General features: G+C 50.4%; 1 protein-coding gene across 1 annotated transcript; it reads right to left on the bottom strand.

Annotated features, from left to right (window-relative positions):
• Positions 1–3,835: 3,835 nt before the first annotated feature.
• Positions 3,836–14,427, bottom strand: TTC24 (tetratricopeptide repeat domain 24). The gene is made up of 10 exons (XM_078850574.1): positions 13,674–14,427; positions 12,593–12,808; positions 11,302–11,430; positions 10,828–10,949; positions 9,922–10,044; positions 8,297–8,403; positions 8,005–8,168; positions 6,754–6,907; positions 5,115–5,197; positions 3,836–3,971 (listed from the first exon to the last, which is right to left on the bottom strand). The coding sequence occupies exons 1-10, from the start codon at positions 14,425–14,427 to the stop codon at positions 3,910–3,912; spliced, it is 1,914 nt and encodes a 637-aa protein (XP_078706700.1). The 3' UTR covers positions 3,836–3,909.
• Positions 14,428–14,640: the final 213 nt, after the last annotated feature.

Genomic DNA, 14,640 nt, shown 5'->3' with positions numbered 1-14,640 from the left:
AGGTCAATCTCTTAATTACAAGGTTAGGATTGGGCTTTAGGAGACCATTTCTGCAACTTGTTTTGTGCAGGACACCTTTGTGATGTCAATGGGACTCCAGATCTTCTACTGGGATCCCATATCAGGGGCTTAATCAGTTTCACTTTTGTTTCTAGCCAATGTCTTGTCAGTTTCACCTCCCTCCCTCCCTCCCTCCCACAGGCTGTAGGAAAAGGCTGCAGTGTTTGAGTTGCAGGGGACTGTTCACATCCAAGCACAGTAGAAGTTATGCAAATAAAAATAAATTCTCTGTTAATTTAGGTTTTGTAAAACTTTTTTTTCTTGTATTCATGTTAGCTGACACTGAGATGACTGGGCCTGATGTACTGAAACCAATTGGCTTCAATGGACTGTTTCGGTTCAGGCCCCGAATGTCTTATGAAATAACACCTTGTGATGACCTAAGAGCTAATCATCTGAATCCAAACCTTCTGGAACCTTGGAGGGTGCAAGGGTTCAAAAATCCCAATTCTATGGTTTCTAACCACCTCTAAGCCACAGAGAGCGAAACTCCTTTGTTCTAGGAGCGAGATCCTTTAATCATGGCCTTAGGAGAGAACTCAAATGAGGATGTTCCCTCTCCCATTAAAGTCCATGGGATCATTCATGCAAGTAAATTCACAGATGTGTTTAAGCGTTTGCAGGACTGGGGCCTTTATGCATGAAATGTTAAGGTTCTTAAACAAGTCAATGAGCAGTTACAGCCTGTAGGGGGGCAGTCACCCTGCTTCAGCTTGGAAAGCCGGCCCTTGGAGGGGCCTGGGGCTGAAAGCAGCCGAGGGAGGCTGATGGGGTAGGCAGTGCAGATGAGGCCACATCCAATTAGGGTCCAGCTGGCCCTGATAAAAGGGCTGGGAGCTAGGTAGGGGTAGTCTCGCTCCAGTGGCGGAGCGGGAAGGACCTGGCTAGAGAAGGGTATCTCAAACAGAGCAGTGCTGGGGGATTCCGGTCAGGTGAGTCCCCAGGCTGAGGCTGTGCTAAAAGGGCCTGTGGGGGTACTGAGGCTGCAGCGAGGCCAGGAAAAGACAGCAGGTCCAAGCCCCTTGCCAATGATGAGCGGTCATTTCAGACTGCAGTTTGCCCCTGAGAAAAGGGGCTAGCTGAATACTGGCAGTCGGTCACTGAGGCAAGGTGGACTTGGGGTTCCCCGGGGAGTATTCCTTGGTGTGGGGGCATTGGTGCAGGGTAGTACCCTACAGAAGGGGCACTGTGGGGCCTGAACTAAAGGATGCTACCTGAAGAAAGGGAGAAGCAGGTGGTACCAAGTGAGACACTGGTTAGCATGAGGCACTGGGAAGCTGAAGGAGCTAATTCCCAGACCAACCAGCAGGAGGTACCATGCCGGGGAGCGCACCACCATGCTACAGAGCCTGGTGCACCATCATCCTGCATCATGTGCAATCATTCTCACCAGTGCAAAGCAGGTGAAAAACACGATCAAATCAGCTGAGGGTAGATTTTTATTTTCTCTGTGGGTAAAAATTGCCCCTGTGCAAAGGGTCATGCACCTAAGGGGGTTAAGTAGGACGTAAGTGGTGGATTTCACCAGGACATGGTAGTGCATAGATCCCATGCATGGGGGTGAATTTCACCTGGATTTAGTGCCTCATAGATCCCATGCACAGAGGTGTACTTCATAAGGATTTTGTGGTGCATAGATCTCCCGCACAGAGGGTGCACCTCACCTCCGGCGAGCGCTTGTAGTGTGCAGGGTGCCAAGTAACATCCAGCAGAAAGGGACACACAAAAAAGTTGTGACACCTTGTACAAAACACAGATTTATTTATAATAATATTTTACAGCAAGAAACGGCAACCAAAAGAATGTGAATTTAAAGCAGATGTTACTGCGAATGCCACTTTGAGAATGAAAAAACAGCTATTGCTAACTTTATTATTCGTGTTACGGTCACGGCTCAAGGCTCCAACTGAGATCAGAGGCCCATTGTGCTAGGAGCTGTACGTATACACGGTGAGACATAGTCCCTGCCCTGAAGAGCTCACAATCTAAGGCCCTGATCCTGCACCTCTACTTGTTTATATGGGACCACTGGGGTCCTCACTCAGTTGAGTTTCCCACTGAGGTTTTTCCTGCAGGATTTGGTTACTCTGTTGGTAACTGTTTCCACTGAGTACCCAAGAATGAGATACCACCTCAGCCCACTCCTTCCTCATAGGTGTCTGTTCCACCCTCCGATCCTTTACCCTAGTCCCCTTTATCTAGTGCTAGTGATGACTCAGAAGGAAGGCTTCACAGCCCCATCTAGTGGGTGGCCTAAGAGTGGTGTACCCACAGTAGAGGAGTGTGGGTCTCTGTCTTCTTGCAGTGGCTGACCCAGAGAAGTGGTTAAGAGTCTACTACAGCTTCCAGCTAAGGGAGTTACTCCTTTAGCTGAGTGCTGAAGGCTCATGATTTCAGGGCCTGGTCTTAAGCCAGTGGAAGTCTGCACTGGCCCCACTGTGACCAAGGAAATGGGAGGGGGAAATCATGAAATCAGCAGCCCCTGGCTTTCCATAATCCACATGGCCAAGGGCCAGACTCAGAGGTGGTGTAAATTAGACCTTCTCACACTAACCGGGGCTCCCTTATATCAACTGACCAGGAGCATCTTGCATGCAGCAGAGGTTACAGACAGGAGAGATCATTGCTATTTACAACAGAGTAACACCTGGGCAATAAGTGGTACCTAGCTAAGGTGCCTTTGAAGCAGACCCATTATATATAGTAAAATACAGCACCCCGTTGGAGAGTAGTTTACAGCCAAACTATTGCAAAGCAATGTACAGTGGCGACTGATTGCCAGTTATTTGTACAGTATGCAAAGCCAAACAGCAGTAGAGAAGGAGGGGAAAAAGGCAAGAAAGGAGGGAGGAAAGATATTTGCATTTTATTATTTGTACAGCCATAGCACCCAGGAGCCCCAGTCATGGATCCTGACCCCATGGTGCGAGGTGCTGTACAGAACGACAGTCCCGGCTCCAAAGAGTTTATCCTCTAAATTTGCATTGTGGATTTTTAATGTCAGGAAGGATCACTGTGGTCATCTAGTCTGGCTAATACAAGGCTGGAAGATTGCGATCAGCCGCTCCTATGCTGAGCCCAACAACTGGTGGAAAGACATCCTGTCTCGTGTCTCAGTCGAAATGAGCTGTGGATTCGGCAAGATGGAGGCTGTTCATCTTGCCAAAGGTGAGGGATGCAGAGGAGAAGGCCCTTGCACCAGTGATGAAGGGACAAAGACGAGGATGATGCCTTACGACCAGGGAGGGGAAGAGGTTGGGGGAAGTCTGCGGAGGGCTTTGTAGACAGAGAGGAGTAAACATGCCCTGCACCCTGCTATGATACAATGTCTAAGCATCCCTAGTTTACTCAGAGCAGACCAAAGCCAAGCCTCTGTAATTCACCATCATATGAGTGTGCACATGATGGACTCGAACCTGTGTTTCCTTTGCTGTGGCCAGGGCTCTGGTCTTGTGCCGGGGAGACATCCAGCGGGGTTGGCAGCAGCTCTAGGAGGGGAGCAAACATGATGGGAGCGATTAACGTTGTTTTTAGGTGTTCCAGCTGTGACGCAGAGCAAGGAGTTGCAGTGACTCCTCGCACCGCTGGGGGATCAGACAGGTGAGCTGGCTGGGCAGCTGATTTCACTAGCTAGCAGTTCTAGCTTCTCTTTCCAAGCTCCCGCTGCTAGGCCACACTTCTTCCAGCTCTACTCAGTACCCGAGCAATGGCCTTATTTCCTTGCTGGGTTCTGTAGAGGAGTTGGTGGGGTGAATTCAGTGCATGATTCCAACCAAACTCCCAATGGACCTACTCCCGACAAACAATCCTGCCCCCATGGCCTGGGAACTGTTCCCACTGCAGCATCACCTACCGCTCCAGGGTCCTCGTTCTCAGTTGGAGGGTTTCATCGTGGTGAGGGCCTGTGAAATCTGATGGAAAAGAGCAACACTCAGCAACGCCCCCAGTGAAAACATTTATTTCCTGTTGATACAAAATATTGTCCATTTGCTTGTATTTTACAGCTCAGTTTCAGTGGAAGACAATGGAGTTATACCCGGCATGAACCTGGCCAGATAAACATAGGAACAGCCGAATGTATCACTCCCAATGTCCACCTAGTCCACACCTGGTCTGTGACAGTGGCCAGCTGCATGGCCAGAGGAAGGTGTAAGAACCTTCCATTTCTTTAGGTCTTCAGAGCAAGCCTGGCTGCCTGACACGGTTGCCAAACCCAACTTCTTGGGGTCAGTTCTGCGGTGACTGGGTGGAATTTAAAAGCCTGTGTTATATGATCTGACCTTAAACTCTATGCATTAAACTCTGTGCAACCCCTGCAGTGGGCAGATGAGGGGGGGATTATCTGCCCCCTATGCAGATCTCATGCTGATCTTTAATAGGTCTCAGCTTCAGCCCTGGAGCGTGAGATATTCCTTCCAGAATTTGCTGTCATTGATTACGAAAGCTCCATCTACTCCTGATACCTACATAAATGTCCAATCCCTGAGACACACTTAATCCAAACCAGTGGATCATGTCTCATAACATACAGCCCCCATGGCCCATTTTAAGGACTTATACAGGAATAAGAGAACCCAGGTCTCTTGACACCCAGTTCAGCGCTCTGTCCACTGGAAGGTGCTGCCTCTGATTTGGTAGCACACTACACCCACTTTGCATAGGCATGCATGCAGAATTGCCACCCCCAAGTGTTCAAAATCCATCAGCCCCCCTAAAATCATGAAATTTAAAATAATAATGAATAATACAGGTTGGGGTTGTTTTTGTTTAGTCTGGGTTTTTTTTATCCTCTAGTGCTCTACTCAATTCATGTTTTCAAAGCTTTTCTTTGCAATCATAAGGGCTAGAACCATTTTAAAAAAAACTTGAGAGCTGAGATTCTCATGCAATCACCTGACTCCAGCAGCTGGGGCTTGAAGAAAAACCCCAAATATCGTAAGACTCGCAGAGCTTTGGACACGCTGCAAAGGATGGCACAATTTGCAGGCCAATGGGGACTCAAGACCTAGCATTGCTTTCTTTATAAGGGATCAATATTTTGTTTTCCTGCTTACTTTTCGATGAACGATGGAGTCTCCCATTCTGCAGGCAGTTGTAGTAGAAAGGATCCGGGTGCAGGTATGTGTTGTTCAAATTGCTAGGAGAACAAAGCAAAGGCACTTTGATATGACAGTGACAGGATAATCAGAAACATGACAGGCTAAATTAAAGCCTGAATTTTCATTTACACTTGGCCCCTTTACGTTGCTGTGGCAATGAGAATTAACACCTAGATCTTCATGTCAAATGCATAAACAAAAAAACTCTGTAGAACCCGAGCTACGGTTGCTTTCATTGGTCATTTCTCATTTTTCAAACCATAAAAAAATAAGAAATACCAAGGCAAGGTTTTAATTGTTAATTTCTCTGCGTAATGAAACATCAAGACTCATGTATTTTACCTTCACTAAATCACACCCCATCCTTGACTCCAGTCAGAATACCAATTACAATTATTTTTACACGCTCTTGGGGTTATGTATCTTTTATCTAATAGGATATGTAATTTTAGCTAATATCAATTATAATTTTTATACCTGTTTTATCCCTTCATTTTGAGTCTTATAAGTGTGGGAACTATCAGTGCTTAAAGTGGGCTGATAAAAGTGTGTGTGTGGGGGGTCTATTGTAGTCTGGGAGCACCCACTTTGATAAAATGGTGCTTGACGTGCACCGCATGGCAACCCCTCTCTCCACACATTAAGAAATGGTAACTACTATATTACAATCCCTGTTATCATATTTTTCCATCAGTGTTGTGATGGGTGCGCTAGGCATTTGCTGCCCCCTACTGGAGACCCCACTGCCTTGGTGCAACCCCCTCAAAGAAGGCATCCTTTTGAAGAAAAAGAGCAGTGAATTCAGACCTCCAAGAACTGCCTAGAGAGGCCACCCAGGGTCAGTTGCTGGTAGGACCAACAAGAATTGGTACTCCACTGGCTAGAAAGGCCAGGAGCAGGCAAAAGCCAATCAGAGCCCAGCATGGAAGATAAAAAGGGCTAGTGGCTTCTTATAGGGGCACTGGGACAGAGAAGGAAGGATCTCTCCTGTTATTTTTTTTGTTTTGTTTTGTTTTTTTTTAACCCAAGAAACCAGTCCCAGGATAGGCCCCTAACCATCTTCCTAGTCGTCCTTTCCCTGGCCACTGGAGAGTGCTGCTCCCCACAGTGGGGAATAGAACCCAGGAGTCCAGGCTCCTTGTCCATTGCAGTAACTAGCAGACAATACGGGGGCTATCTTTGACTTCACCATTTTGGTTGGGCCACTGAAGGACTCTAATTCTTATGTTATGAAATTAAAGGCCAGGCGGCCATCTTGAGTCAGACATCGATTTCTTGCTATTAAATTAAGGCACATTTGCTTTGCAAGATGGCTCAGGTGAACCCGGGACAAGTGTATCTACAATTATGCATCACTTGGGTTAACATACAACGTGGACACTAAACTTTGTGTTTCTCTGAGAGCCTGCCAAGGCCGCCTCAGTCTTCTTGTGAAATTTGTATCATGATGCATCATCACTGAGTGTCTTTATGGTTACACCACTTCATGATGCAATGTCCCGGCGTACCATCAGTGTCACAACTTCACGCTGAACCATTTTCTAGGGCAGTTTTACCAGCCAGCACCTAGTTTGCGTCTCTCTCTTTTACCCACCTATTAGCCTGGGGCTGGTTGTGATATTCTGAAGCCATGGTAGCGCTGTTGAGCTCCTCGCAGCGATTGTACGCTAGCACCGGGTGGCAGCGTGGGTCTCTGCGATCTAGCATGGATCCTTCTGCCAGGACCGTTGTCTGTGCAGCACCCACCTCTTCAAAGAGGAAGTTTAAAGGGTTGGGCATTAAATTATTCATTATAATTATTACTTATCAGATATATTGCATTTTTATCAGCATATCTCAAAGCGCTTTATGAAAGACATCAGTATCATTATCCCCATTGTATTGATGGGGAAACTGAGGCACAGAGCGGGGAAGTGATTTGCCCAAGGTCACCCAGTAGCAGAGCTGGTAACAGAACCCAGGAATTTTGTGCCTAAGGCCCTGGATTTGGGACTCAGGAGAGCTGGGTACAAATCCTGGCTCTGACACGGACTCTGTGTGTGACCTTGAGCAAGTCCCTTATATTTCTCTGTGCTGTAACTTGCCATTTGTAAAATGGAGATAATCCTTTAAAGAGACGAGGTGAGTGATGGAATAGCTTTTATCGGCCCAACTTCAGTAGGGGAGAGAGACAAGCTTTCGAGCCCCACAGAGCTCTTCTTTGGGTCTGGGAAAGGAACTCCCAGCATCACAGCAAAATGCCAGGTGGAACAGATTTGTTTAGTATGAACAGTTAGCTCATATTGTAAGGGACCATTAAAACTTCTGCAGTCATAGGATAAAAAGAGGAAGTTAGTGGGTTACAGATGGTTGTAATAAGCCATAAATCCAGTGTCTCTGTTCAGTCCATGATTTTCCATGTCTAGTGGAGTTAGGAATTTAAGCTCCCAGGCTTGTCTTTTGAAAGTGGTGTGCAGGTTTCCTTTGAGAATGAGGACTGATAGTGATAGACAGTGATCACTCTATATCTGCGACGCTAGGAGTACCTTTCCCAGACTTGAAGAAGAGCTCTGGGTCAGCTCGAAAGCTGGGCTCTATCACCACCAATAAAAGCTATTACCTCCCCCACCTTGTCTCGCTAACATCCTGGGACCGACACGGCCACCACTACGCTCCGTATAATAATCCTCTGTCATTTAGATATACGTTCTTCAGGGCTGGGACTCCCTGTGCAGGAGGTCAGACTAGATGATCATGCTGGTTCCGTCTGACCTTCAAGTCTATGAGAACAGGGCTTAGATCTCAGCTGGGACCTCGACACGTCGCTGTCGTACCAAACGTTATTCCAATCCACCCAGCCTCTTACCTGAAGACCTGTAACTTGGTCCTTGCAGAGGCTGCCTCCCTGTGTGCTGCGAGCCGCCCCATGCTCTTCGCTGTGGAGAAGGTCTCAGATGCATGGAAGTACCCAGCACAGACTCATATTGCTCCTCTATGGTCTCTGCTGGGGGGACGTGCTTCACGAAGGACCTGTTATAGCCATGGAGAAGAAGGTTGGCCTTCCGGTTAAGGTACTGACCGTGGCCAACAAGACAGGAAAGGAAGGGGAAAGACCCCCACAGTGATGGGTGTCATATGGTCCATTCTGTCCTACTTACGAATTGCTTCCCTGGTGCAATGGCTGGGGCCTGTTCCCATGCCCCTGGTGCAGTGCCGTGGAAAATCGGACCTGACTGGAGGTCTGTAACTTCCCAGGAAAGTGCTTCTGTGCAAAGAGATAGAGAGTCAGGTCTAGAAACTACAGCATTGGGAGCGGTAGAGAGATCCACCTCGATGGAATAAATAGATAGATAGATGGGTGTGTATGGGGATAGACAGACAGATAGAAGTGTGTCAATAGGATAGATAGATAGATCAATCTCAGGAAAAGCAAAGAAACCTCTTTTCCTTGTTTAGGGATACAGCTGAAGTGGCCAATCTGCTCTGTATTGTCTCTTGTTACTTGACCTCGCTGATCTGGTAGTATTTTTCACCTGCTTTTTACTGGTGTAAATAACTGCACAAGGTGCAGGGCAGGGAAGAATCAGGCCCTGAGTATTTACTCTCTAGTGTTCTCCACTAACAATCCAGACCCCTGCAGAACATCAGCATTACGAGCCATTACTGTCGACTAGTGACCACAGTGGTTCCTTCTGGTCTTATAGTCTAAGACTCCATGCCGAATTTCTCAGTATGGGGAGCACTAGAAGGAAGTTCTCGGGGACATTCAAAGGTCCCTTTAGTCTTCATCGAATCACAAGCATTAAAGATGGAAAATACAGTCGCGCTTTTGAACTGCTTGGCCGACATCTCTTCTCTGTTACAGCCATGCAATCTTATACGGCAGTGGGCTTGCACGGCTGTCACTGAGAGCAGATTTTGCATTAAATCCTAGTCTACCCCCTCCTCCACATTCTGGCTTGGCCAAGGTAGGGGTGTTTGCTGAAGCATATTCTGCAGCACTGTGAGGTTTTTTGGCCTTGATTCCATAGATTCCTACAGGACTGCTCAGGTGAGTCAGGGATGCAAACCCAGGCTGAAAGGGATCCAAGTGATGGGGCTTCCCCAACGTCCCTGGCAGGACAATTCCATTAAATGTTCACCGTGGGGCCCATAAGGCTTGGGCAGGGGCGGTAAATGCTGCAGCAAAAGGCTACCTTCCGGGCTTTGGCTCTATTACTGAATAACGCAGAGCTCAGTGGATTTAAAACCCCCACCGAGGACAGAATCAAAGATGTGACGTGGGGAAGAGACGCTCACAACAGCCTTGTTCCAGCTGCAGCTGCATCCCCTGCCTGACAGCGGCACCGCGAGGAAGGACGGCCCAGTGGTTAGGGCACTAGCCTGGCACTTAGAAGACCTGGATCCAGTTCCCTGCACTGCCTGTGGGCTGCTCTGACCTATGCTCTGCTCCCTGTGGGCCCAGGGAAGCAGAGAGAAGAGCTAGAGCACAGTGCTCTCTCGCCATGCCCCAATCTGCCCCCATTGGTGGCATTGTGTTGTGCCCTTATGCCTTAGCTCTGCTCTGCCTGGAGGTTTTCAGGGGGCTGTTTGGCCAATTTTATGCAGCCACCACAGCACACGGAGCCGTCATGCATTTGAGAATCAAGCCTCAAAAACGTACCAGGGTCAGCCACGCAGACCCACCGGGGACTGCTGCTCTAAACACCCTGCGCCTGCTGATCACGCAGAGCAGGGCTAATTTAGGTCCCCAGAGGCCAAGGGGAAGCTGTTCATTACTCACCAGAGGTGCAGCCGCGGCTATCCCGGCCCTGTGGGAGAAGCGGCTGTTCAGGGAGAGCTGGTACTGGATGGCATCCGTGAGCTTGTTGACAATCCGCTCCTGGGCCGTTTCGGGGACGTCCTGCTGGGAAGCGGAAGGTGGCCCTGTTAGACCGAACTGGGAGGCGGGGTGGCCGGTGCTACAATTCCGCACGTGGGTCTGGGTCGCCAGTCTGACTAAATCATGGTACAGTCGCGCTTTTGAACCACTTGGCCCGCACGCTGCTTTCCTAGCCGTGATCCCCATTCAAGCGAGAATCGTTTGGGTGAATGAATAATATCCCATTTCGCCCAGGCCTGAGGCTCTCCAAGAACTTTACAAGCATAATAAAAGCCTCACACCCTCCCCCACTGATCCATCTGGTCAGTATCGTTATTTCCATTCTACCCTGGGTCACTGGCACCGGCGATTGGACCCCGGGACTTTAAAGCACAAGTCGCTGCTGCCTGAGCTAAAAGACCTTGCTCCATTCGCAAAGGCCGTAGCAGGCTCGTCCTCTGTATATGGCCCAGCCGCCACTTGAGGAGGACAGAGCAGCTCATTACAAGGGCGCAGACACCCCGAATCGCCCAGCCAGGGCCTTAATCCTGACAGACAGTGGCCATTGGCTTTAGGGTCTGGCTCCAAGCCCAGGGCCGGGCTGGGAATGGAACCCAGCAGGCTGGCGTGCCAGTCCTGGGGTCTAACCACTAGACAATGCTCCCTCCCGGCTCTGCAGCACAGACATCAAGGGCCTCATTCTCACTGACAGAGAAGCTTCTGAACACCAGGGGCCGTCCAGCCAGCGTGGTAATCAAGGGCTTTACGGTCAATGTGAATCAAGCCCTAGGTGGGGTGTGGATTGGTCTATGCCCCCAGACGCCTTACCCGGCATTTAGAGAGCAACGTTAGTGCCTCCTTGTAATGCAGAATCGCCTTCTCGGGGTCTCCTAAGTGGAAGCGGGCGGCTCCTAGCCCTTCACAAGCCTGCCACTGCCCAGGCAGGTCATCTGGACACAGAGGGGGAGACGGGGTCAGAAGACAGAGCAGTGGAGTGAGGAGATCAGCCCTTGCCATCAGACGTCACCCCGGCATTCCCTAGTGCTGTGCCAGCCCATTGCTGCCGTGCCGACTCCGGGGGAAGAGCAGCACCAACCCAGTGACCGCTTCTTTTAGCTTCCTTGGCGGCCTCCCGCCCAAGGGCTGATTCAGCCTGAACCTGCTTAGCTTGAGAGGGCTGCTAAGATAACAGAACTGAGCAGCGCGGGCTGTTACCAGGCCCCCAGCACGCTCCTAGGGAGAAAAACCTGCCCACAGGCTAGGGGTGGCGAACACCCCATCCTGAGCCACGGCTCCCCTTACCCGAATCCTTGAAGGCCTGCATAGAGTGCAGATAGTTCTCCCCCGCAGCCTCGTGGTCCCCCAGCTGGCTGAATGCATAGGCCAAGTTGCCAAAACACTGACCTTGAGCCTTTCTGTTCCCCAGCATACCTGGAAACAGACAAACATGTCCCCTTTCAGAGCCGGGTACGTCTACACTGCAATCGGGAGGTGTGCCTGCAGCTCATGTGGGCACACCTGAATTAGCTTTGATCTAGTCCGCTCAAGGGACGATGCAGCAGCAGCTCATGGCATCCCAGGCTGCACCCTGGACCCTGGGGGGATTGCATTCGGGAAGTTGGCCCATGCCGCCGTCCCTGCGGACACAGACACACTGCTGTTAAAGTGTGTGGACACTTGGCTGCCTTTGCTAGTGCTGCACTTATTGTCAAAATGAGTAGTAGGCATCCCAGTGTCCCCTGTGCCACCGTTTGGCCCACGGTCTATGTGGGACTTTTTTGCAGTGTATCATGGGATAGCAAACCCCCCCCCAGGGAAATTTTGGTCGCTTGAGGTCAAGTTCCCATAATTCCCTTTGCTCCATCCCAAGGATAGTTTTTAAAAATCACAAAGCCTATTTAACTTGTGGAACTCACTGCTATAGGACAGTGAGGACACGATTTTAAAAAGGACTAGGCATTTATCATCCATGATTATATTAGATAAGAAAAAGAAATTATTTGGGTTATATACACTCATGCTTCAGCATACGTGTCTCATCACTAACTGAATCGGCTAGGAAGAGACTTTCTGGTTATTCTATAATTGTCCACTAGGTTTTTTTACTCCTTCCTCCGAACCAGTGGGTCCTAGCCATGGGTCAGATACCCTGTGACAATGTATGTGTTCCTAGGGTGTTCTAACTGCCAACATCAATGAGCCAGAGACCATCAATGCTGCATCAGCTCAGAAGTGAACACCAGCTACAGAAGTCCTGTGAGCGTCTGCTGTGTCCCATTGTCTGCATGTCAAAGAGAAAGGCACATGGGGGGAGGAGAGGGGTGCTGTTTAATTTGGGGTATCCAAGATGGGTGACATCACTCTCCATGCTGAATGAGTAGCCGGGGAGAGAGGGGGTGTGCTGTTAACGGATGGAAGACAAAATGTTATTGGTCTCCTTCTCCTTTTTATAGTCTAGCGCCCACAGAAGGTTCTAGACTGAGAGGCCCAGAGACCAAAATTCTCCTTCTAGTGTTCATGAAAGGTTTTAGATGGAGAGTCCCAGAGCCTTTGATTCCAGCACCCTGCGTTCCCCAGCCCCGCTGCTACCTACCGTGCAGCAAAGCCGCTCTCTGGTGGAACCCCAGAGCCACGCCAAAGTTCTCCAAGGTGTTGTGGGCAGCGCCCAGGTTCTGCAGCACCATGGCTTCCTTGCGCCGGTCTGCCTGGTCGGCTTGGCAGAGCGGGAGGGCTTTCTCGAAGCTTTCGGCTGCCAGGGAGAAGACCTTGAGCTGGGCGTAACTGAGGCCCATGTCGTTGTAGACCTTGCCTGTAGAGTGAGAGAGAGAACTGGGTTGTGGTCTTGGGTTCTCAGATGAAAGGTCGGAAGACAAGTGAAAGCGGCACGAACTCAGACTTCAGATGCCTGACTAAGTGAGCAGCATAAACCAAATGACCTTATCAGAGAAGTTAAGACTCAGGAACGACCGACTGGTCCATCCCATGGGGGGCGGGGGGCGCTGGATGGTTCCTCACAGTACAAACATCCCTGACTAACTATCACTGGAGCTACTCTAGCCATGGCCCATTGGGTCCTCTGCTGAAAGGAGACAACTAACGTCAACTTTGTTGGGGGCTTTTGTGATGCGGTGAGTGGCCTGTGGAACACTCAGACCCACCAAGCCCTGTTGGGTAGAGGCCCCCAAGCAGCTACTCTCTTCTTACTCTCCTTACCAACCGTGTTACTCTTCCCATATGAAAAGAGCCACTATGTGCTTTGGCCTAAACAACTTTGGTTTGAGAGAAAGAGAGAGAAGGAGCAGGCACAGTGTGTGTGGCTCCTTCACCGCAAGCTGCATCCGGCCGGGACACAAAGCGGCAGCAGAGAGCTCCTAGGAATTTACTGTGCCATACAAAGGAAACCGCATTCACACCAGCTACCCAGATCTGTACCGGGTTTGATCCGTAGCCTGCAGCCTCCGTGAGGGAGAGCACAGCATGTGTGTCTCCTCTGTAACATGGTGCGCTTCCAGAGACACAAAATGGCGCCTGCCTCCAGCTAGGTTCCTAGGAATGTAAATGTGCCTTACAAAGAAAGGACAGGGCCGGGCACTATGGGCTTGTTATAGGCTTGACCCACCGAGCTGCAGCTCGCATGGCATGGTGGTCCCAAACCACCCAGCCTGTCCTCTTACCCAGCAAGGCTTTGTTTGGGATGTTCTCGCACAGCAGCTGGCATTTGTTCAGCACCTCGATGATCTCCCCTGCCCCGTACCACCGGCTCTGCAGCATGTAATTACTGGCCTCAGCCAGGGCCACCGCGGCACCTTCTAGCTTCTCAGCCGCGGCGTAGGCCTGCCCGGCTTCCTGGAAACACTGGGCTGCCCGGGAAGGGTCCTGCATCCCCAAATAACAGTAGCCCATCTTCATATAGGCGCCGGCCTGGTTGCCAGCCTGGGCTGGGCAGTAGCGACCCAAGGCCTTGCGGAAATGCTCCAGGGCCTTAGGGAAGTCCTGTAGCCCCTCATGGGCCACCCCTATGTTAAAGTAAAGGTCCCCCAAGTGCTCCCCAGCCTCCCCCTCCTTGGGCTGGGACTTGAGTAGGAACTCCAGGCCCTTTTCTGGCTTCCCGGTCTCCACATAGGCCGCCCCCAGGTTGAAGGCACAGGCCTTCTGGACCTGCGCGCTCGGGGTTTCCAATGACAAGAGAAAGGCCTTCTTGAAGCAGGCCAAGGCCTCCTGAGCCTCCCCAAGCAACAGGGCCCGGTGGCCTGCCTTGGTGAGGCCTGCAATCTCAGCTTGGCTCTTTAGAGGCTTGTCTCCTCCCTCCCCGGCCTCCCCAGGGGCCTTGGCTTTCTCCTTCCATTTCTTCTTCTTGGAGGCCAGAGGCGCGGGGGGATCTGGGTCCACAGGTGGATCTTCTGACCCAGTGGATTCTACCGACGCCATCAACGGTTCTGGCGATAACGGGAAATGGAGGACCTGTGGAAGACAAGAGGAGGGGTCACACAGATGGGTCCACACAGGACTGATCCAACATGGGAGTCTTCCCACTGACTACAATGGCTGTTGACTCAGACCCAAAAGTAACACTAGGTTAGCCTCTAGTCAGGCCACTGCTCCAGTCCACCATTATCCCCCTCACATCTGTGTGGTATATTT

The sequence above is a fragment of the Lepidochelys kempii genome, chromosome 24 (assembly GCF_965140285.1).
Source record: "Lepidochelys kempii isolate rLepKem1 chromosome 24, rLepKem1.hap1, whole genome shotgun sequence".
In the NCBI taxonomy this organism is placed as follows: Eukaryota; Metazoa; Chordata; order Testudines; family Cheloniidae; genus Lepidochelys; species Lepidochelys kempii.
The sequence above is the reverse complement of the archived record's forward strand: the minus strand, read 5'-3'. Positions and strand labels throughout refer to the sequence as shown.